Genomic DNA, 22,600 nt, shown 5'->3' with positions numbered 1-22,600 from the left:
ACACTAACCTGCTCTCGATGCCCGTCCCAGGCTTTGAAAACAATTTAATCATCCTCTCCCTGTCCCCTCACCCCACCCCAGGACCCCACACCAGCCAGTTCCCCCAGGCTGACAGAGCTGCCACATGGCTGTGTGGGACAAAGAATCAGCCTGGCTCCAGATTCAGCATCCAGCAAAGAGGACGGGCTCCCAGGCTCCTCGCACCTCCCGAGCCCTCCCAGGAGCCCTGGGCTGTGCCCTCCCCAGCACACACAGAGAGGAGGCCTGGGGGCCTGAGCCCCAGGAAGGAAGACAGAAAAAAAAACTTTCAACTATTAAATCTGTTTAGTAAAGACGATTTCGCTCATACAAAACAACAGTTTACAACAGTCTGAGTGCTGGACACACCGTCTGAGACGAGGGAGGTGCGGCAGGCACCCGGAGCCCTGCCCGGCACCCACAGAAGACCCGGTGCTCCCACCTGCTCCTGGGGGCGAGGTCGCCGGAGGGAGGGACCAGGGCACAGAGCACGGCTCCCCATGCCGTGTCCCCCAGCCTGGGCACAGGAGGCAGAGCTGTTTGGGGGTAGGGCTGAAAGGCTAACGGGCAATGAGGCAGTCGGGACATCTTTGGTGTGAAGACCCCCCCCCCAACACACACACTAGGTCACACAATGGAAACTTGAGGGAGGCCCATGGGGTGGCCGGCTGATGCCCTGCGCCAAGGAGACATGGGCATGCCCAAGGCTGTCCACATACACTGCCCAGCTCGGCCACAGGAGCCGAGAGCAGCCCACTGAGAAGTGGCTGAAAAGGTAAGAAAAGGAGAAAGGGCTGCTAGAGGCAAGAAGGGAAGTAGAGGCTGCTCAGTAGATCAGTGCCCAGAGCACACAGGCCCAGCACGGGGTGTGGGGGCAGGGGGTCCAGTCTTCCCGATAGCTGTGCCAGTGCCCAAGTCACTCCTCTCTGCCTCGCGGAGCCCAGCTGACAGCCAGGACGCGGCCAGCCCGGCTCAGAGTCTGGACAGGCATCCCAGGCACTTTGGCAGGCTCAGTACAGGCAGGGCAGGCCCTGGGAGGGAGGAGGTTCTGAGCCATTGGGGGCCCCTCCCTCTGCAACCCTGCCTGGCCCTGGCTCCTCAAATGCGCGGTCCCAGGCACAGAAGTGGGCACACATACGCACATGCGCGCGCGCGCGCACACACACACACGCACGCACGCATACAAGCATACACACGCACACTCCCATCTGCCCGGCACACTGGTGGTGCCCCAGGCCTCCAGGGGTGACAGGGGGTGGCAGGCTCCCCCATGGATGGCCGTGAGCGCCCAGGACACCGAGCCAGTGGGGAGACAGGGAAGGCGGGTGGGACGACACCAGGACCCTCCCGTAACAGCTCCATGAATCACCCTTGAACAAACCCCAAACCTTTGCAGGATCCAGAGAGGAAGGGGTCTGGCAGGAAGGAGGCAGCGGAAGGGAAAGCACAATAAAAGAATTCATAAAAATCCTAAGTCAAATTACGGATAAAACTGCAAAACGAGCACAGGTTCGAGAGCACCTCCCTCCCTCCTCTCCGCGACCTCCCAACTCCCCCCGTCGGGCATCCGGAATCAAAGGCAGGATTCAGCCGGCCACGTGGTCCAGGCTCCGCGCAGCCGGGCGGCAGAGGGGGAAGAGGGGACAGTCTGTGTCTCTTCGCTTAAAAAACAAATCCGCTCGGGAGTTATTGCTTGTCCTCCAGGGAGGCGGCAGGGCTGCAGCTCAGTGGGCAAGGGCCGCAGCCTCCAGGGCCCGAGCCTTCTTCCTCCTCTTCAGCAGCAGAGGGTTGGACGCATCTTCGATCTTTTTTATCTTGATCTGCTCGTAGTCAACACGCATTGTGGCCAAGGCACTGGTCATCTCCTCCTAGGGGTGGGCAGGGGTGCTGCGTGAGGAAGGGCCCAGAAGGCCAGCAAAGGCGACGCAGAGAGCAGAAGAGACAGGCCCGGATGCTGGCCACCTGCTGGCAGCAGCCTTCCAATGGCTGGCAGGCAGGCTGAAAGAGCACTGGGCCGGATCAGGACCCCCGGGCCTGCTCTGCCCCAGCCAGCCCAGCTGCATGACCGGGGTCCCAGGGAGGCAGAGCTGGCAGACATAGGCACAGGGAACCGCCACTGCTGTCATGTGGACACTAGGGCCAAGCGCGCAGAGCCATCACCCCTGTCATGGGGACACAGGGCTGGGCGCGCAGAGCCGCGACCTCTGCCGTGGGGACACAGGGCTGGGCGCGCAGAGCCACCACCTCTGCCGTGGGGACACAGGGCTGGGCGCACAGAGCCACCACCTCTGCCGTGGGGACACAGGGCTGGGCGCGCAGAGCCACCACCTCTGCCGTGGGGACACAGGGCTGGACGCGCAGAGCCACCATCTCTGGCGTGGGGACACGGCTGGGCGCGCAGAGCCGCCTTCCCGCGCACCTGCTGGCTGGCACCCCCTCACCTTGACGTCCTCCCATCGCTCCTTGTCCTCCTTCAGGACCCGGCTGGTGTGCAGGGGCGTCTGAGGGACCTTGGTGGATTGCTGAGGGGAGAGGAGGGGGCCCGAGTGAATGCCTGGGGCAGGCAGGGTCCTGGCCGAGGCCCCGTACCAGAGTGGAGGCCTTGGGGGCCAGCCCCCGGGCCCGCCAGGCTCACCATGATCCAGGGGTGGTTCATAAACTCCGTGATGGTCATCCTCTGCGTGGGCTCCGTTTTCAGCAGGTTCCGGATGAGCATCTTCACTGTGGGTGTGAGCAGGGCACGGGAACAGCTCAGAGCCCGGCCTCTCCCACATTCTCAGGAGAAACTGGGCCCGAAGGGGCGGCGTGGGGGCACCCGCCCCAGGGACCGCCTGGGACCCTCCACAGCCCTGCAGCCAGTCCTGCCTCGGCCCTTCGCACACAGCAGGGGTGAGCAGACCCAGTGATGGCACTCACATGAGAAAGACGCCCAGATGCACGTGCACACACATGGACACATGGACACACACGTGTGCACACACACAGACTCCCCCTGGTCCCAAAAGGCTGGGTTGCTACCTTCCTCGGACACTTCTGACCACTCTGGGTTGGGAAATTCGTACTGGCCCATCCGGATGCGAGTCTTCATGCCGGGGGAGATGGCAAGGCCGTGGTTGGAGTAGAAGGGGGGGTAGCCACACAGCCTGTGTCAAGCAGACGGAGAGGGGCTGAGCGGGCTCATTGATACAGGCCCCACAGAGGAAGCTGGGACAGGGCTAGGGACCCAACATGCAGGAGTGTAAACCACACACTGGCCACGTCCACCCCTCAAACATTAAGAGAACAGGGCACGCAGGGGATTCCCAGGAAATGTGTCCAAGAGGGGGCACCAACATCTGCCCCTGCTTCTTGTTCGGGACACACGCCGGCCTCCCCACTGGCGGCCGCAGCCCAGCCTGTGCAGCGTCCTCCGTGGCACACTCACAGAATGTACATGATGACGCCCAAGGACCACATGTCACATGACTTGTCATACTTCTCGGGGCCCAGCACCTCCGGGGCTGCAAACCAAAAGTCAACATAAGGGGCCTGGCGACCCCTCCCGTGGACGCCGCTGTCAATCCAACCTTCCAGCCACAGCCAGGGGGAGGAGGACAGGGGAGGAGGAGAGCAGTCCTTGGGCTAGGCTCTTTGTTTATTTATTCATTTATTTTTTAAGACTGATAGGTTGGTTGACTGATGCATCTAGGCGAGAGAGAGGTCTGCCTCCTACTGGTTTACTCCCCAAATGGCCAAAACAACCAGGGCTGGTCCAGGCCAAAGTCAGGAGCCAGCAGCCAGGGACTCCATCTCGGATTCCCACACGGGCCATCTTCTGCTGCTTTCCCAGGTGGCATCAGCAGGGAGCTGGACCAAAAGTGGAGCAGCTGGGACTCAAACCAGTGCTCCAAAATGGGATGGCGGTGTTGTAAGCAGGGGTTTAGCCTGCTGCGCCACAATACCAGCCCTATACCTCTTCTCCTTTTTAAAAGATTTGATTACTCATTTGAAAAGAGTTATAGAGAAGCAGAGAGAGAGAAAGAGAGAGAGAGGTCTTCCATCCACTGGTTCACTCCCCAGATGGCCACAACAGGCAGGGCTGGGCCAGGGCAAAGCCTCCTAGGAGCCAGGAGTTTCATCCAGGTCTCCCACATGGCTGCAGGGACCCAAGCACTTGGGCCAACTTCCATTGCTTTCCCAGGTGTATTAGTGGGAGCTAGATCAGAAATGGAGCAGCCAGGACAGGAACCAGCACCCATATTGGATGCCGGCACTGCAGGCAGCGTTGGCTTTAGCCACTATGCCACAGCACCAGCCCTAACCCTAGAATCTTAAGATGAACAAATTCCTTAACTGCCAGAGAAACCTTTTATGCCACAACGAAACCTGGGCCCCGGCCTCCCCAGGAATCTGCGGGAACGGCGGCTCGTCGGGGCGCAGGGCTGTGTGTGAGGATCCCCACCCGGCGCCTGAGAGATGAGCTCTACTACCCCCCACTCCAGTGCAGCCCTGACGCCACAGCCAGCGCCAAGGAGCCACAAGGACCCGACCCGCCAGCATGTGGCACCCTCCACGAGTCCAGGCAAACAGCAGGGCCCTGGGCCTCTGCTGCACTTACCCACGTAGTAGGGCGTATAGCAAGGAGTGGTCAGGGAGTTGTGGCTGGTGGTTTCTTTGGCAAAGCCAAAATCGGTGAGTTTCAGAATGGCTTTGGGCCTTTTGGAGGTGTATAAGAGATTCTCGGGCTACGGAGAGAGACAGACAAGTGACGGCCCTGCTGTGGCCGGGACGCAGTTACCGGAAACCTACCGGGCAGCGGCCCTGCCTCCCGCCCTCCCGTGCCTCGTGCGCATCATCTGCTGGCCCCGGATCCCCCAGGGCCACGCGGGCTCCCTCTAACCAGGTCACTGTCTACCCAGAGCTCTCGGAGACTCGGGGACAGGAAGCTAACACCGAGAGCGAGTGGCAAACACAGCAGGATGCGACCAGGAGGCTCGGGCGGAACAGACCAGCCAACGAGGCCTTCACTGCTGGCGTGGGGGCTGCCAGTGGTCAGAGAGCCCCACACTGCCCTCAGGAGCCAGGTGGCCAGACGCAGGGTCTCTGGCCACCAGCCCCGGCCCACAGTCCCCACAGCACCCACCCAAAGGGGCACAAGGAGCCAGCACCTTGACGTCCCGGTGGGCAATGTTGATTGAGTGCAGATACTGGATGGCTTCGCCGATGCTCTTCATGATTTCTGACGCTTCTGCAGCGGGGAGAGGGGCGGCCAAGGGAAAGGCAGGCACAGAGATGCGTCACCAGCTCTGAACGCCCAGGCCCCCGGCTGCCCCCATGCAGCCCAAGGCTCCCCACACGCACCCCCACCCCAGAGCCGCCTGGCCGCTGAGGAGGCCAGGCCCAGCCTCCATGCTGGCCCTGGACGCAGACCACTGCCCTGCCTGGCCCACAACACCCCCCTCTACCTCTCTCAGTGAACGCTTGGTCTCCACGGTCCTGGATTCGGCTAAAGAGCTCTCCACCATCCAAACTGAAACAAAGCCACAGTGAGACCTGAGGAACACGGGGCTGTCCTGAGCGGGGCGTGGGGACAGGACGGGCCAGGCGCAGCCCAGCAGCCGCTTACCACTCCATGACGATCAGCAGGCACTTCCTCCCCGCGTAGAGGTTCTCATAGACGTCCACGATGCGCACGATGTGTGGGCACTGGGAGGCCCGCCAGTGCAGCTCCACCTCCCTGCGGGCCTTGGGGCAGTCCTGAAGCATCTGCAAGACAAGCCCCGCCCCCCGAGTAAGGGCACGATCTCTGCAGGCCCTGCGGACAGCCCATAAACCCCACGCCCGCTGGCCCTGCCCAGCCCCTGCAGCCCTTTGCTGGCCTCCCTTGCTGGGTCCTGGGAGGCCTTGGCAGCTGCCTCCTGTGCCCTGGCAGAAACCTCCATGTGACCCCTCTGAGGCCTTTGACAGCTATGCTAAGCCCCGCCCTCAGGCCATGCCGCCTGCTGGCCCTTTCTCCAGCTAAGGGCAGGAAGTCTATTCTAGAAGGCAGGCAGGGGTTGGGTACTGGAAGACAGGAACTGGAGAGCGAGACAGAAGGAAAAAAACCAGTACGGTAATGAAAGGGGCCTAGCGGGAGGGGATGCGGCAGGGTCAGCAGGGAAAGGTGCTGCCCGGACCATCAGACCCAGCAGGCGAAATCCAGAGCCGGGCTCGGTCTCCCTGTGTTTACCCCACCCAACCGAGAGACGAGAGATGGCATGCCGTCAGCCAGATGTTTGGTTCTTCTTTTATTTGCGAGGCAAAGAGACAGAGACAGCATCCCATCTGCTAGTTCGCTCCCCTAAGCACCTGTGACAGCCAAGGCCAGAGCCGGGCGCTGGGAACCCAGGCCAGGTGTCCCACGTGGGTAGCAGGGACCCGACTGCTGGAGCCATCACCGGCTGCCTCCCGAAGCCTGCACTGGCAGGAAGCTGCAGCAGGAGCCAGAGCCCGGAACAGAGCCCTCCAAGGTGAGAAGCAGGCCTCTTAACCACCGGGCAAACACTCGCCAGCGGAGAGTCTGAAACTGGTTCTTCTAGGTTTGCGACTGAACAAGTTACACAGCTCAGTGAGCCCGTCGCGTCCCCCTTTCCCTGGACCAGGTGGCTGGGCCCCCACCAGTCTCAGGGGCTGAATCTTGCCTGGTCCATGCCAGTATCGCTAATTCCAGTCCTTCTGCTAAGGACTGGCTTGGGAAAAAGCCTAGGAGTCGGCAGGCCAGGAAGAACTTTGCGGGAAGTCTCCAGCGGCCTCCGAAAGGGAGCAGGAGCACAGGGGTGGGCTTTCCAGGCCATCTGCTGGGCTGCGGGGCTGCAGCAGGCTCCCAGGGCGGAGCAATGTCGCCAGCAGAGACCGTGGCCGTGCCTGTGCCACCTGGGACTGTGGCGGTCACCTTGGCCCAGGTGAGGGGAGCTAGCCTGAGGTCCAACCAGTGCCCTGGGGAAGGCAACCATCTGGATCCTGGCTGACAACCAAGCATCCTGCATGACCTCTCCTGGCCAAAAGCTTAAACCTTGCTTTGTTTTCACACTGCTGTGGTGTGCCCAAAGCATCATGGTATAACTCTCTGGGTTTTTTGTTATTTGTAACATTTCTTTATTTGAAAGGCATGGTGACAGAGAGAAGAAGAGAGAGACAGAGACAGACAGACAGACATTCCAACCACTGGCTCACTTCCTAAACGACTGCGACAGTCAAGAATAGGCCAGGCTGAAGCCAGGAGCCAGGAACTCCACCTGGGTCTCCCACATGGGTACTTGGCCCATCATTCACTGCCTCCCAGGAGATTAGCAAGACACTGGACCAGAAGCACAGAGTAGCCAGGATTTGAATCAGGAACCCTGATACGGGACACAGGCATCCCAAGCGGCAGCCTCACCTGCTGAGCCCCAACACCTGCCCCCTTTGCAAGGCAGGGATAACAGCTTCTGCTACACAGATCTTTCATGAGGATGAAAAGAAACATGCCCCAAAGCACCCAGCAGTGTCCTGTGCTCAGTAACAGTAACCGCGGCTTGCATCAGGGAGTGCCTGCTGTAACCACACAGGTGCCAAAACAGCTAAGACGGCGGCTTGCAGACCAGCCAGCCCCACAGGAGTGCAGGCTGGCCTGGTCCTATACACCTTGATTTCAGGGCTGGGGTGTCAGAGAGACAGGTAGGGAAGGAGAGGGAGAGGCAAGTGGGGGGCAGCAGGCAGGGGCCATGGCAGACACAGGCACTGGCAGAGATGGAGGGGGAGGGGTGGGGGGTGCAGCAGGGAGGTCTGAGAGACCTGTTGGCAAGTACATGAAGCAGGGTGAGTCAGGTCCCACGGCCGAGAGGCGGCAGGTTACGGAAGGCACTGAAAACGAGCCAGCAGGCCTTGACGTGGTGGCTCACATCCATACACTGGGCCTTTAGTTGCAGTCCATGTCCAGGGAGAGGCAGGGTTGGAAGCCAGGCCTGGTAGAGTCCAACGCCCACATCTTCCCACCATTACACTGCGGGGGGGGGGGGGGGGGGGGGGGGGCTGCAGGCTAGCACTTGCCAGACTGACTGTGTCGGGGGCAAGTCCCACAACAGGAGTTCCCAGACAGATAGCCCAGACTCCCCGACAGAGCATGAAGGAGCCAAGGGCACAAAGAGGTCGGTTTCTGCAGAGGTCACACTGCCACCTTATGGCAATAGGAGGACACTGCACAGGTCCTGCGTCTCACTTTTATAGACATAGACATATAGATAGATACACATAGGATTTACTTATTTATTTGAAAGGCAGAGAGAGATTTTCCATCAGTTGGTTCACTCTCCAAATGCCTGCAACAGTCTGGGCTGGCCATGCTGAGGCCAGGAGCCAAGAACTCCATCTGGGTCTCACCACAGGGGTGGCAGGGACACAAGTGCCTGCAGCATCATCCGCCGCCTTCCCAGACACATCAGCAGGAAGCTGGATAGGAAGTGGAACCAGCACTCCAAGCCCCACAACACCCATCCCCGCCCTGGCACTTTCAAAGTCTTTATTACACAGACCAGAGGAGCGTCTACCTTACTCTCCCACACTCTGAGAGCACATGAGAGGCACTGGCCAATTTCATTTTGTGTAATTCCATTCAGCAAGCAGCTGCTGAGCTCCTGCTGTAGGACACATGTTGCGTTCAATGTCAAGACCGAATGCTGGAGTCCTAATACGACAGAGTACAAGCCAACCGGGAGTAGAAGGGAGAAGGGAGGAGGGAGAGACAGGAGGGGGCGACAGACACAGGAAATGCTTACAGTCCTGGGAGACAATGTGCTGCACCAGTTCAAAACTCAAGAGTCCAGGGCCAGTTCCCAGAGCAGGAAGGAGCCTGTCGCCCTCTACAGGCACACAGGAGGAGAGGCCCAGAGAGGAACACCCAGCTGAGGATTTAGTTAGGAGAGACACTGCACAGGTCTGGAGTTTCATGCCCCTTCTGAGCCCATTCCCACCTGTAAGAAAGGGCGAGGGTACCGCCCAGGAGTGCTGCTGTGACCAGTACAGCCACCGCGTGACAGCACCCACGTGCAGGCTCCCCTCCCAGTGCCTCCAGAGCCCCCACACAAGCTGTCTTCTGACTCAGGAAGGCTGGAGCGGCACGAAGCCACAGAGGACGTGCGGTCAGAAAGCCTGGGTCTGGGTCAGCCTTCCCTTCCACCGGAATGCTCCCCTTGAGAGAGGCGGACACACAGGTGAGCCAGGGATCTGGAATCCCAGGTGGGCACTGCCCAGCTCGTGCTAGGAAGCCAGTGCTGGGCGCAATTTCAGGAACTCCCATTCCATTCCTCTTGGGGGCTTCAGAAACTCGGGGGGGAGGGGGAGGCAAGCTGTGGTGTCATGGGTAAAACCACCGCCTGCAGTGCCGCGTGAGCACTGGTTCAAGTCCCAGCTGCCCCACTTCCGATCCAGCTCCCTGCTAATGTGTCTGGGAAAGCAGCGGAGGATTGGGCTCCTGCACCCACGTGGGAGACCTGGAGGAAGCTCCTGGCTCCTGGCTCCTGGCTTCAGATTTGCCCAGCTCCAGCTGTTGTAGCCATCTGTGGAGTGAACCAGTGGATGGAAGACCTCCCCCCTCCCCCTCTCTGTAACTCTCTTTCAAATAAACAAATCTTTAAAAAAAAAAAAAAAAAAAAAGGAGGAAGAAAGACAAAGAAACCCTGCAGGGAATGCCTCAGCTCTGAAAAGGCTGTCTAGGTTTGTCTAGGTTTGCGACTTGTCTCTCGAACCCGTCCCCAAGGGGCACATCTCCACTCCTTCCCTCACCCGGTGGCTAATGTATCCAACTTTCTCCCACACTGGGGAGAGGCTTTTCTGAGCCCCCCGTGCACCCGAGCCCTCTCCTACGTCAGGGTACACTGTGTGGGTCTATCCTCGCGGCAGCAGAGTAAATTGGGAAGAGAGCTGTTCTGTTTTTAGATTTTATTTATTTATTGGAGAGGTAGAGGTACAATGAGAGGGAGAGACAGAGAGAAGTCTTCCTTCCACTGGTTCACTCCCCAAATGGCTGCAATGGCTTAGAACTGTGCCAAGCCAAAGCCAGGAGCCAGGAGCCTCTTCCAGGTCTCCCATGTGGGTGCAGGGACCCAAAGACTAGGGCCATCTTCTACTGCTTTCCCAGGCCATAGCAGAGAGCTGGATAGGAAGTAGAGCAGCCAGTACTAAAACTGGCACCCATGTGGGATAGCGGCACCACAGGCAGAAGATTAACCTACTTCGCCGCAGCACTGGCCCCAAAAGGCTGTTTTTAAATTCTTAGGGAAACAGGGTGAGAATCGCGGTGCCTACTGGTAAGTGGCATCCAGCCAGACACACATGTCTCAGAAATCATAAAAATCAACCAAGCAAAATTTCCAAGTTGGCCAGGTGGGCTGGGCTGGCCAGCACCCCTGGGGCAGAGCTGTCAGGAGCCACCCGGCTCTGGGGGAGGAACGCAGGCATCCACTACCCTGGGGCATGGGGCCAGACCAGGACTCAGGGAGTGGGGCTCAGCGAGGGAACTGTCAGGGGCACCAGCAGAGAAGCAAGGCAGCAGGTTCCCCCAGAGGCCAGGAGAGTCACGGGGCAAGGGTTCCGACTTGGACAAGGACAGCAGAGGCCAAAGGGCGCAGGACCAGACTCTGACAGCCGGAGACTGGAAGGAAAGGTCGGCCACTCCCAAGCCACAGGAACGCCTGGGCAAGATGTTCAAACGAACCGTGTAAGCCAGGCCCCGGACTGTGCATTGCCTCATCCCCACGTGGTTTGCGTCTGAAACTCTCGCACCCTAGAAAAGCTCATTGTGTGTGCTGACTGCAGTGCAATCGGCAACAGCTCCTGCCGAGTGCGGCAGGAGCCAGGGACCTGGCCACAGAGCCCACTGCCGCGGCGTGGGGGCAGGGGCGGGGACGTGGGAGCTGCCCAAATCCTTGTCTCCGCCAGAGCCCAGCAGGAAGAGGACAGGACTCCCAGCCCAGGTCGTGCGTGGTGCCCTCCTCTCCCCTTCAAGAGCTCTTGCATCATGCAAAGCCTGGCCAAGCCAGAGAGAAGAGAACAAAGAGGGAGCCCACAGCCTGAGGCCCTCGTCCCCTGCAGGGCAGAGGGAGGACCAGACTGGGGAGGGACAGGCCCCAGCACCAAGGGATGACCCATTCAGAAGCTTGAGAAAGCTGTTAACTCTTTTGTGCCTCAGTTTCCCTTACCTGTTAAATGCATAGGGTAACAGTCCCTGCCACTTGGGGTTGCTATAGGTTGCTATAGGAAGAGGGAACACACAGGTGCACTGTGTGAATGACAGAGAAGGGTGCCTGGCACACGTGAGCGTATGCCATTGTCACTCCGCTCCCTGCCCCCCATGTACTAGCGCCCCTGGGGCAGGCACCTGGGATGCTGGTCACGCCCACTTCACTTCAAGTGTTACTAATAGCTCCAGAAGTAGGGTGGAGGGGGACCCAGGACAGGGAAGGGAAGTGGGCTTGGGAAGGCAGCCCCCACCCCCACTTTGCTGAATTCAGGCAGTCAGAGGCCAGCGTGTACACATAGAGAGGAGGAAGATACAGCTTCCTGACCAAGAGGGATGCAAATGTCCGATTCAGCCTGAGCACAGTGTGCCTTGTGGTGATGTTGTTACACAAGACCTCCTCTGAGCTCCTGGGGTGCAGGGAAAGCTGTGTGTCCCACATTCACCTGCCAGGCCAGGCCACAGCAGTCCCTCTGCACCACACGAGGCCTGGCCCAGGGCTCTTCAAGGTAAAAGGGAAAGCAGAGGACTGGGGAGGGCAGCAGCGGGCACAGCGGGCACAGGACAGAGGAACCCCTGGGTAAGACAGCTGCCGAGACCTCCAGTAGGTCAGCTCCCCGATTCCTGCCCACCCTGGGCGGGAACATGAATTTTATAAATGAGAAGGCTCAGCACCGGGTGAGTCGTTCAAGGCCTCCCCGCCAGCTGTCTGTGGCAGGGCTGGAATCTGAACCCTGCTCTTGCGGCTCTGGCCAGGCAGGGCGCAGGGAATCTGCTCCAGTGTCCAGAACACCCCCAGCCAGAAACACAGGCTGCAGGTGCCGGAAGGCACAAACCCTCTGATGTCGCGATTTCTCTTTTGGGATCTGATCCTAAGATACTAATCCTAGAAGTAGCTTTAAGGATATAATTATCCCAATAGTTAGCTAGAAATGGCTAGAAACTTTTACGTCCAGCCACAAGACAGTTTTTTTCAAAAGTGAGAATCTGTATGGTCTACAGCCATAAAATGATGTTTCAGAAGAATACGTAGCAGAATGGAGGTCTAAGTGTTAGGTTCCCGGTCACCGCTCCCAGTGGTGCTTTCGCAGCCCAAACCCCACCCCTATAAAATTATTTGAATTTATTTGTCAGAAAAGCATCTGATTGGGGCCAGCACTGTGGTATAGTGGGTAAAGCCACCGCCTGCAGCGCTGGCATCCCAAATGGGCACCAGTTCGAGTCCCAGCTGCTCCACTTCCGATCCAGCTCTCTGTTATGGCCTGGGAAAGCAGTAGAAGATGGCCCACGTCCTTGGGTCTCTGCAACCACGCGAGAGAGCCGGAAGAAGCTCCTGATCTTGGCTTTGGATCAGTGCAGCTCCAGCCGTTGTGGCCAATTGGGGAGTGAAGCAGCAGATGGAAGACCTAGCAGAGAGCTAGACTGGAAGAGGAGCAACCTAACTAGAACCAGCACTCATATGGGATGCCGGTGCCACAGGTGGAGGATTAACCTAGTGTGCCAGGGCACCGGCCCTGATAAATAAATCTTAAAAAAAAAAAAAAGAAAAAGAAAAAAGAAAAGCATCTGATGGTAAGTAAAACATGGGCAGCCACACAACCTTACCTGCTGCACTGACCCAGTTCTATAAGTACTGTATCTGTGTTTAATCGTAGCTACCTGCACAAACGTGCACACACACACACACACACACACACACTCCATAGATGAGGGTACTTCAAAAAGATCATGGATAATGGAACAAAAAGATAAGTGCACTTTGGTATAAAAAATTGAAACTGTACATACAAGGATATAAAACACTAAGGGTAATTGTACGCAGCAAATTACTAGTAATTATCTCTGAAAGAACCACTGGTGATTTAATTTCCTTTATTACAGCTTTATTTCCTAGGTGGTTTCCACTTAGCACATTACAATGGAACAGAACGAAGCAGCTCAGCACCCAAACATCAGAGGGTGGCCGTCTACGCCCTTAGACCCCGCAGCCAGGGAGCAGCGCCCTGGGCTTCCTGGCAGTTCTACCGGGCTCTGCGGACCAGGGGCTGCCCTCTTGGGGTCTTACAAGAAAGCAGCTCGTGCCCAGCAGGTGTAGGCTGCGCCTGGGGAAGGAGAGCAAGCGCCCCCTCCCCACAGAGGGAGAACTGCCATGCAACCTGTCCAGTGACCTTCCTCTGCTCCAGCTGGGCTCAGCAGGAACCCAGCTCCCGGTGAGCAGGGCAGCAGCCCAGCCGGCTCAGAGATTCCCTGCAGCCTGAAACCTGGGATGCTGAGCACACTGCCCCCCCACCCCCACCCCAGTCCTGCACAAGCCAAGATGGAGGCAGAGGAAGTCACCCGGCTGCAGGACCAGGCCACGCTGTCCTGACATCATTCTCTCTGCCAGGTCCCCCTAGAGCTCCTGTCCCTGGATCTGGAGCCAAAGCGGGACACGGAGGCCCAGAGGGAGGAGCCACACAGTGACAGATCTCATCTGCACAGAAGCCCTCACTCAGTAACAACCTGGAGCACCCAGCTCGACCCACACGGGCCCCAGGGGCACTGAGAATACCACAGAGAGCAGGACAGAGCAGCTAAGCCCTCTGCCACCGCCGCATCTCCCTCTCCAGCTCCGCCATGACACCCACCTTCAGCACAGGAGGTACACAGGGAGCAAGTTCCAGGCAAAGGGCCTGAATTGCAATCTGGGTTACAAAGGGAAGAAGGAGTTCGAGGATGCTGCTCCCAGGGCGCGGGCAGAGCCTCTCTTCTCTCCCACGCTGGACACACACATCAGGCCTCTCTCTCCATCTGGCCCGGCTCAGGAACGCAGAAAGGGCAGCGCCGGCTCCTGACTGAACTCCTGGCTCTCCTCCGCATCCAGGGGGCGAGCAGGTGAGGGAGGAGGCCCCGTTCCCGTCCTAGGGCCCCCGCGGCACTCAGTGGGGCGTGACCGATGGTCGGCCCCTGTCGGTCAGACCTCAACGTGAATCTCACAACAGATCTGAGAAATACAAGACCAGGCCCTTCGGTGTCGCACAAGGTCCCAGACACCTGGCTGGAGGCAAAAGCAATTCTCTGATAACTGACTTTCACAACCATGACAGGACAAAATCGGCACCCAAAACAAAGCTCCAACAACACAATCTCAGTATCTAAAACCGCACAACCACGCCACACCACTCACCGCCACGCAAAGTGCCATCCTGGCCACCCAGCCCTGATGCCAGGAGGCCGAGTCTCACACTGTCCATGACAAATTCTCCAAACGTCTGTGACACATGATGGACAGGACAGAAGGCCAGCTCTGGCAAACCAAGTGCAACAGATTAACCACCCGATATAAAAACGGCCGACAGACACGAGCAGGCAGCTCACAGCAAGAGGACTGCAGGCGGCCAAACGGAGGACGCTCTGCGCAACTCGCTGCACGCGAAATGCTGCCAGACAGTGACGGTAACTGTTACCGAGCAACCAAAACTCCTGGGTTGATGCAAAGATCGTGGGTGAAAAGTCTCAGACGCTCACCTGGGATATATAATCGCACATGCATCTGGAGGAGCTTGGCCTCACTATCAGAATCGTAAACGTACAAGCCTTGGGCCTAGTGAGTACCCACCCAGGAAATCATTCCATGAACTACGTTCACTGGGCATTTTACTGGCAAGGAACTGTGGCCCCCCAAGGGTCTCTCAACAGGACTGCGAGTCCACCCAGTGCGACACCGCACCCAGAGGGTGAGCAGCTCCGACCCAGGGCTCCGGAGATGGGAGAGCAGCCAGGGACGGGCGGCCCGTTGGCACGGTCTAGCGGGACCGCTTCCCACTGCTTAGGTGACTTTCAAAGCTATGGAGACAAGAAGCAAATACACGAAAAGGTTAATCCGTGGTTAATTCTCAGTGGTACTGAGGTGCTACCATCTTGTTTTGTGTTATCTTTTAAATTTCCAACAGTGGACACAGGAAAAGTGCTGAGCAGAATGTACACGGAATGACCTCATTTGTGTGGCTTTGCTGTTCTTTTATTTTTCAAGGCAGAGGGAGGAGGATTTACAGACTTGTGGACACTTAGCCTTTTCTGGGGGAATTTATCAAAAATAAATAAAAAATAAAGTAACAGTCAATCCCTAGAAAGTGGGTGCAAGAGAGAGGTGTGCAGTTTTCTTCCTTTTTAAAAAAGTTATTTTTTAAATGTTTTATTAACACACGATCTTGCACATTTTTATGGGGCACCGTGCAGTACTTTCAGACATTAACACAGCGCGAGCCGACGGAGCCAGGCAGCCAGCCTTCCCACGTCCTCATCTGTGCTTTGTGGTTGGTGCCTATCAGTTCCTCTCTCGGGATGCAAGACAGCACGGTGACGCACGCTCGCCCCTGCGCCACCGAGCACTGGACTGTGCTGGGCTCCTCTCACCCAGCCTCCTCCTCTGCACCCCGCTCCCCACTTTACACCCTTCCAGGTTGCTTTACTGTCTGCACAGATCCTCTGCGTACAGAGCACCTGCCTTCCGAGGAAGGGCCTGCACCTTTCGGGGAGGCTCACAGCCTGGATCCCGCACAGCCCCCCACCCTCTCAGAGCCCCGGGGTGTCTCCCTCTGTGTTCCTGCTCTGTGTAAGGGAAGAGAAGAAGGAGAGACAGGAGAAGGGGAAGGAGAGAAGGGGGACAGAGGGGAGGGGATTGAGGCAAAGAGGGAGGCCGTCAGAGGGTTTGGGTTCTTTTTTTTTTTTTTTTTTTTTAAGATTTCTTCTTTTATTTGTTTGAAAGAGAGAGAGAGAGAGAGATCTCCATCTGCTTGCTCACTCCCCCAAATGACTGCAATGATTGGGGCTGGTCCAGGACAAAGCCAGGAGCCTGGAACTCCATCTGGGTCTCCAGTGTAGGCGGCAGGGGCCCAAGTACTTGGACCATCTTCCACTGCCTTCCCGGGCACATCAGCAAGGAGCTGGCTCAGAAGCAGAGCAGCCGGGACTTGAACCAGTGCACGGAGCTGGGATGCTGCCATCGTAGGTGGGAGCTTCACCTCTGCACCACAGCGCGGGTCCCGGGGCTCAGGTCCTACGTTACAGCATAACTCAGGTCTTCCCAAACGCAGGCTGAGCCTCCTGCTACAGTGGGAGGGGAGTGAGAGGAGGGCTCTCACACCGGCCACAGGACGCCGGGGCACCTCTGTCACTCCGAGTAGGAGGGTAACAGCAGTGTACAGACACGGCCCTGGAGGCTGTGACCAACAGTTGCTAGAGCCGCCGGCCACTCCTGACTTATGTGGAAATGGACACTGCACACACAGCCGGATGTGAACCTGGGGAGTGTCGGGAGGAAACAGAGTCGAGGGACACAGACACCCGTTTCTCCGGACAGGTGACGTCTTTGCAAGAGAAGGAGGAATTCTCACTTGCACAGCCCCAACCACACCACGCGCACAGGACACATTGCTACATGAAGCCTCCTAACAGCCCTATAGACGGAGCGCTGCTGGCTGCACGGCACAGGTGCAGCAACCAGGACCACGAAGCTGGGAAAGATCAAGTCGGCGTTCAGACCCAGTCCAGACACTCACTGCCAGGCTCTTCCTTCCACTACGAAGGAGCTCTGACGAACCCCGAGCTGCTGAGGTCAGTGTCCTCTGGCCAGTCTTGTCCCTCCTCAGGGCCTCCTGTCCCCACTCTGCTCACATGCCGCCCCATTCATTTCCACGTCCGTCACGGCCAGCGCACAGCCTGGTACAGAGCAGTCTGATAAACACCCCTGATCGAGGGGCAGCCTGGGTATCAGAGCCAGCAGCTCACAACAAGGCACAAGACACCTTTCCCTGGGAGCCAGGGTAGACCTAGGTAGGAGGGAAAACACACTTCGCTCTCCAAGTTTGCTTTAAGCTAGAATCCGAGCAGCAGGAAGAAAAATACCATGATCTTTCAGTATCTATTGTGACTCAAAAAAAACCCGGAGATTGACCAATCAAGAGATGCTCAGACGGAAGGAGGTCAGGAACACTGCTTCTGGACTAAGCCACCTCTGTCAATGTGACCCTGTACAGCTGCCAAAGAAAATTCTAATTTGAAGGGATAAATGCCATCTCATCTTCATCAGCCTGGTTTAGTGGAACAAGATTCGGAACATGTGTACCCACTCAGCAGATCTATCTGGAAAGGGAGTGGAGCTGAGGGAGAGAGCAGAAAGAGAGAAGGATCCTGCAAACCAAGAGGGCAGCGCGTGTGTGCATGCACGCACGCACGCACACGGACACACATCCAGACACACACACACACACACACACACACACACACACCCCACCGCACAGGGTTCCACCTGCCTGAGACTGCAGAACCGCTGGAGAGGGATGATGAAAGGAACCAGATCAGTAACCATTGTGGTAACATACAGGAGACCACAAGGTTGGGGAAGGCAGGAGCCACTTCTCCCTACACTATTGGCAAAAAGGGTCCAGAGTAAGACAGAGCTCAGGTCACCAACACCAACAGCGGCTTGCCGCTAAGAGCTGGGGAACCTGGTAAATGGTTGTGTTTACCTTACTCAAGACATCACCTGTCGCGCAGCTGAAGACACGGGAAGGGAACTCTTACTCCAAACCAAAGTCTGACCAGGAAGAAAAATCTAGTAAATTGTGTTTAAAGAAAAAAAAAAAAAACAGTAATATCAAGAACACAATATCAGAAGGAAGTAGTCTTTTGATTTATAGTTCAAAAGAGAGATTTTTTTAAAAAGGGAACAAAAAATGTTGAAATAAAGAGCAATATGGGGAGAGATTCCTAGAGGGGTGCATCTTGAAAGATGCTGCTGAGTCGCTAGCAGGTGCATTCTGGCCATCTAAGACACAGCAATCCCCGACGGAGCAGGCAGAGGCGGCAGCCATGCGGGGCAGGGCCACAGCACAGGGACTGTGATGAGCACAGGCACTAAAGGATGTGTCAAGGACAGAGCCACTGCCCGCAAGCCAGGACACATCCAGAGAAAAGGCTCGGCTCACAGAACAGAACACGCAGAGCTTGTGAAACGGCAAGAACCCCCAGAAGCACGTCTCGAAGGTCACCCAAAGCTCCAAGAAGAACAGGGAGGCAGCTGCCCGTGGAGACAGAGGCTCAAACACACAAAATGATGGAGAATGGGAGAGCGTTCCTGTCCACTCTGCCCCGTCCTTCTCTGTCAAAGAGAATGTGCTTCAGTCTGGAACAAGCTAAGTAAACATATTCTTTCTCTCTCTCAACCTCAAATCCAAGGTAAACTATGAATAACGACTAAGTTAAGTGACCCCAATGTTAAGAATCACATCCCACTGGGGCCAGCATTGTGATAGCAGGTTAAGCCACGCGGGCGCTGGTTGGAGACCCAGCTGCTCCACTTCCGATCCAGATCCCTGACCCTGATCCAGCTCTCTGATCCAGCTTGGTCCCCTGGCTCCTGCCTGGCCCAGCCTCGGCCATCATGACCATTTGGAGAGTGAACCAGTAGATGGAAAATTCTCTGTCTTCCTCTCTCTGTGTAACTCTTTCAAATAAATAAATAAATACATCTTTTAAAAGGGGGGGGCAGTGTAGCACTGTGGCGTAGTGAGTGGGTAAAGCCGCCGCCTGCAGTGCCAGCATCCCAGGTGGGCACTGGTCCAAGCCCCAGCTGCTCCATTTCCAATCAAGCTCTCTGCTATGGCCTGGGAAGGCAGTAAAAGATGGCCTAATCCCTTAAGCCCCTGCACCCATGTAGGAGACCAGGAAGAAGCTCCTGGCTTCAAATCGGCCCAGCTCCAGCCACTGCAGCCATTTGGGGAGTGAACCAGCAGATGGAAGATCTGCCTGCCTGTCTGTCTCCCTCTCTCTCTCTCTCTCTCGCTGTTTCTCCTTCTCTCTCTCTCGTCATTCTGCCTTTCAAATAAATAAAACTTTAAAAAGAAAATAGGCATACAGACAAAATCTCCTGCCAGACAAAGAAAGAGGGAGGCAAGGTGCCAAAGCTTTTGGATAATATTTGCAGTTCCCATAAATGACCAGCAATAAAATGCTGTTGAAAGAATCTAGGACAGGTCGCTGAACATGCACACAACGGAAGCACTGTCCCCCGGTCATCTGCTCCAGATCTCAGAAAACAGCAGTGACGTTGCCAGCTCGCCAGGCTCCCAGACAGAAATCCTGATGCCTCTCTCTCTGCCCCATCGCTCACAGAGCCCATCCAATCTTGTCTCTGGGAAGAGCTCCCAAACCCGTCTTGCTCTTCCCAGTCGGCTGCCTCCTGCCCACTGACAGACCCCTTTCCTCTGCTGCTTCCCGGCAGAGGGGAGACTTGCTCTGTCCCGGAACACCCCCGGGGGTCACCTTCTGGAAGGCAACCTGGGCACAACAGCTTCTTCCTAAAACATCTCCACTGGCGCAGTGGGCATTTATTCCAGCAGTTACGACGCCTGTGTTCCACTTGGGGGTGCCTCAATCCCCAGCTCTGGCTCCTGACCCCAGCTTCCCACCAGCGCAGACCCTGGGAGGCAACAGTGCTGGCTCAGGGAACTGGGTTCCTGTCTCCTGTGTAGGGACCCAGATTATGCTCCTGACTCCTGGCTCAGGCCCCAAGCAGTGGGTATTCGGGAAGTGAGAACTCATTCAGTCCCCTCCCCCCAAATAAGCGGAAAGTAATTTAAAGGTTTTTTTAACCTCTATATTTCTTAACACGGTCTTCCTAGTCCCACCCACAGCATCTCCACCCTCACAACACACCCCACACCTCCATGACCTCAAACAGGCCTTTCGTGACTCCACGCCCTCGTGCCTCTGGGAAGCCCTCTGCCCTGCCAGAGAGAGCCCCTCTTTCCTAGGTTCCCACAGAACTCTCGCGAAACTCTGACATCAGAGCTCCCCGTGGCTGCTTAGCCGGATCCTCCCTCCCACCGTGGACCATGTGCCCGGGCCCAGTCAATACACGGCATTCAGGAGACACTCAACAAGCAGCTGCTGTCGACCTAGCCCAAAGAACACCTCGAGCAGCAAACCAAGGAGTGCCACCGGGATGCTTAGCTGTGCCTGGCATTTCGCCACTAAGCAGTTGACGATATGGTAAACAACAAGTGTACCCAACATGCAAAACATGCAAGTGACCAGAAAACTGGGGGGGGGGGGGGGGGACAGTCGGTGCTAGGCAGTAGATCCTTGAAAGGTTAAGAGAAGAAAACAGGGGCTGGCACTGTGGCATAGCGGGTAAAGCCGCTGTCTGGAGTGCCGGCATCCGATATGGGTGCTGGTTCAAGTCCTGGCTGCTCCACTTCCAAACCAGCTCTCTGCCATGGCCTGGGAAAGCAGTAGAAGATGGCCTAAGTGCTTGGACCGCTGCACCTGCATGGGAGACCCAGAAGAAGCTCCTGGCTCCAGGCTTCAGATTGGCTCAGTTCCAGCTGTTGCAGCCATTCAGGGAATGAACCAGCCGATGGAAGCACGATCCCTCCCTCCCTCCTTCCCTTCCTCCCTCTCCCCCCGCCCCACCTCTGCCTTTCTGTAACCCTTTCAAATAAAATAAATAAATCTTTAAAAAGAAAGAAAAGCAGAGTTCTCATACACTGGTTCACTTCTTGAGTGCCTCAACAGCCAGGGCTGGGCCAGGGCCAACGTCCAGAGCAAGGGACACAATGCAGTCTTCCATGCGGGTGGGGACCCAATTACTTGGGCCCTCCCAGGGTCTACGCTAGCTGCGCCCCTAGCTGAGCCCCGGCTGGCGTGCGCATTTGGGAGTGAACCCTCTCTTGCTCTTTCAACTGACTAAATGTGTTTTGAAATTGTTTTAAAGATTCAATGAGACAATGGCAAGTAGAAAGGATGCAAGGAACGCTATTAAGATCAGAAGTTCCAGATGACTAAACCTGGATGAGCATCTTACTATCTGTACCACTGAGATGTGTGATCCTTTTGCAAACATTAATTCATCTGCTTTGACGCCATGATGTGCTGCCAAGAAGTTAACATCATCTGCTTCCTGACAGTTCAAAGCATCTAGATCAAGACAAGGAGGCAGGCACTTGGCACGGCAGTTAAGACGCCACTGGGTGGGAACAATGTTGTGGTATAGCAGGTTAAACCACTGCTTGCAACCCCAGCATCCCAGCGCAGGTTTGAGTCCCGGCTACTCCATTTCTGATCTAGCTTAAGGCTAACGTGCTTGGAGAAGCAGAAGCCGGCCCAAGTACTTGGACAGCTGCCACCCACATAGGAGACCAGGATGAAGTTCCCGGATCCTGGCTTCAGCCTAACCCAGCCCTGGCCGTTGAAGCCGCGTGGGCAGTCAACCAGTGGATGGAAGACCAATATCTTTTTCTTTCTCCTCCCCCCACCCACCTCTCTCTTTTTCAAACAAAATAAATCTTAAAAAAAAGCATGCGGATCAAGCTGAAAAGCCCATGAGAGTATTTCAGGCATGGAAAGCCAAGACACTCTGGGGAAAAAAAATGAAAGATCTCCACGAGTGAGATCCCAGTGGAAAGAACGGGTCATCAAAGAAGGAGGTACCTTTCTCTGAAGGGAGGAGAGAACTTCCACTTTGACCATGGCCTTGTCTAAATATGATCAGAGTCAGTGAACTCAGGGGGCTTCCATAGCCTTGGAAACTCATGACAAGAGCCTAGGGTGATTACTGATGCCATAAACAAGAGTGTTAATTTGTTAAGTCAACAACAGGAGTCACTGTGTACTTACTCCTCATGTAGGATCTTTGTCCTTAGTGGGTTGTACATTGAGATTTAATGCTATAACTAGTACTCAAATAGTATTTTTCACTTTATGTTTCTGTGTGGGAGTAAACTGTTGAAATCTTTACTTAATATATGCTAAACTGATCTTCTGTACATAAAGAGAATCGAAAATGAATCTTGATGTGAATGGAAGGGGAAAGGGAGTGGGAAAGGGGAGGGTTGCGGGTGGGAGGGACGTTATGGGGGGCAAGCCATTGTAATCCATAAGCTGTACTTTGGAAATTTATATTCATTAAATAAAAGTTTAAAAAAAAAAAAAAAAAAAAAAAAAAAAAAAACAACAACAACAACAAAAAAAAAGACATTGCATGGGCTCCCTGCACCCCATATCACAGTGCCTAGGTTTGAGTCCTGCTTCCTGCTAATGCATTCTGGGAGGTAGCAGGTGATGATTCAATCCTAGGTCCCTGCACCTCAGCTGGGAGACCTGGATTGAGTTCCCTGTCCAACCCAAGCTGTTGAAAGCACCTGGGCGAAGGGGTGGCTGGTGCTGTGACGCAGTGGGCTAAGCCTCTGCCTGCAGCACTGGCATCCCATATGGGCACTGGTTCCTGTCCCAGCTGCTCCTCTTCCTATGCAGCTCTCTACTAATGGCCTGGGAAAGCAGTGGAAGATGGCCCAAGTGCTTGGACCCCTG

General features: G+C 56.2%; 1 protein-coding gene across 1 annotated transcript in view; it reads right to left on the bottom strand.

Moving 5' to 3' along the window:
- Nucleotides 1-305: 305 nt before the first annotated feature.
- Nucleotides 306-22,600, bottom strand: part of MAPKAPK2 (MAPK activated protein kinase 2) — a 44,593-nt gene continuing 22,298 nt past the window's right edge. The window contains exons 2-10 of the mRNA XM_051821279.2: nt 5,624-5,763; nt 5,463-5,527; nt 5,166-5,245; nt 4,616-4,742; nt 3,443-3,518; nt 3,037-3,161; nt 2,654-2,739; nt 2,460-2,540; nt 306-1,886 (exon numbers count right to left, since the gene is read on the bottom strand). Of these exons, the coding sequence (XP_051677239.2) occupies nt 1,743-1,886; nt 2,460-2,540; nt 2,654-2,739; nt 3,037-3,161; nt 3,443-3,518; nt 4,616-4,742; nt 5,166-5,245; nt 5,463-5,527; nt 5,624-5,763 (924 nt within the window). The 3' untranslated portion in view covers nt 306-1,742. The remainder of the gene's footprint in view (nt 1,887-2,459; nt 2,541-2,653; nt 2,740-3,036; nt 3,162-3,442; nt 3,519-4,615; nt 4,743-5,165; nt 5,246-5,462; nt 5,528-5,623; nt 5,764-22,600) is intronic.

This window comes from Oryctolagus cuniculus, chromosome 13, assembly GCF_964237555.1.
Source record: "Oryctolagus cuniculus chromosome 13, mOryCun1.1, whole genome shotgun sequence".
Lineage (NCBI taxonomy): Eukaryota > Metazoa > Chordata > Mammalia > Lagomorpha > Leporidae > Oryctolagus > Oryctolagus cuniculus.
Note: the sequence above shows the minus strand (reverse complement) of the source record. Positions and strands in the feature narration are given on the sequence as shown.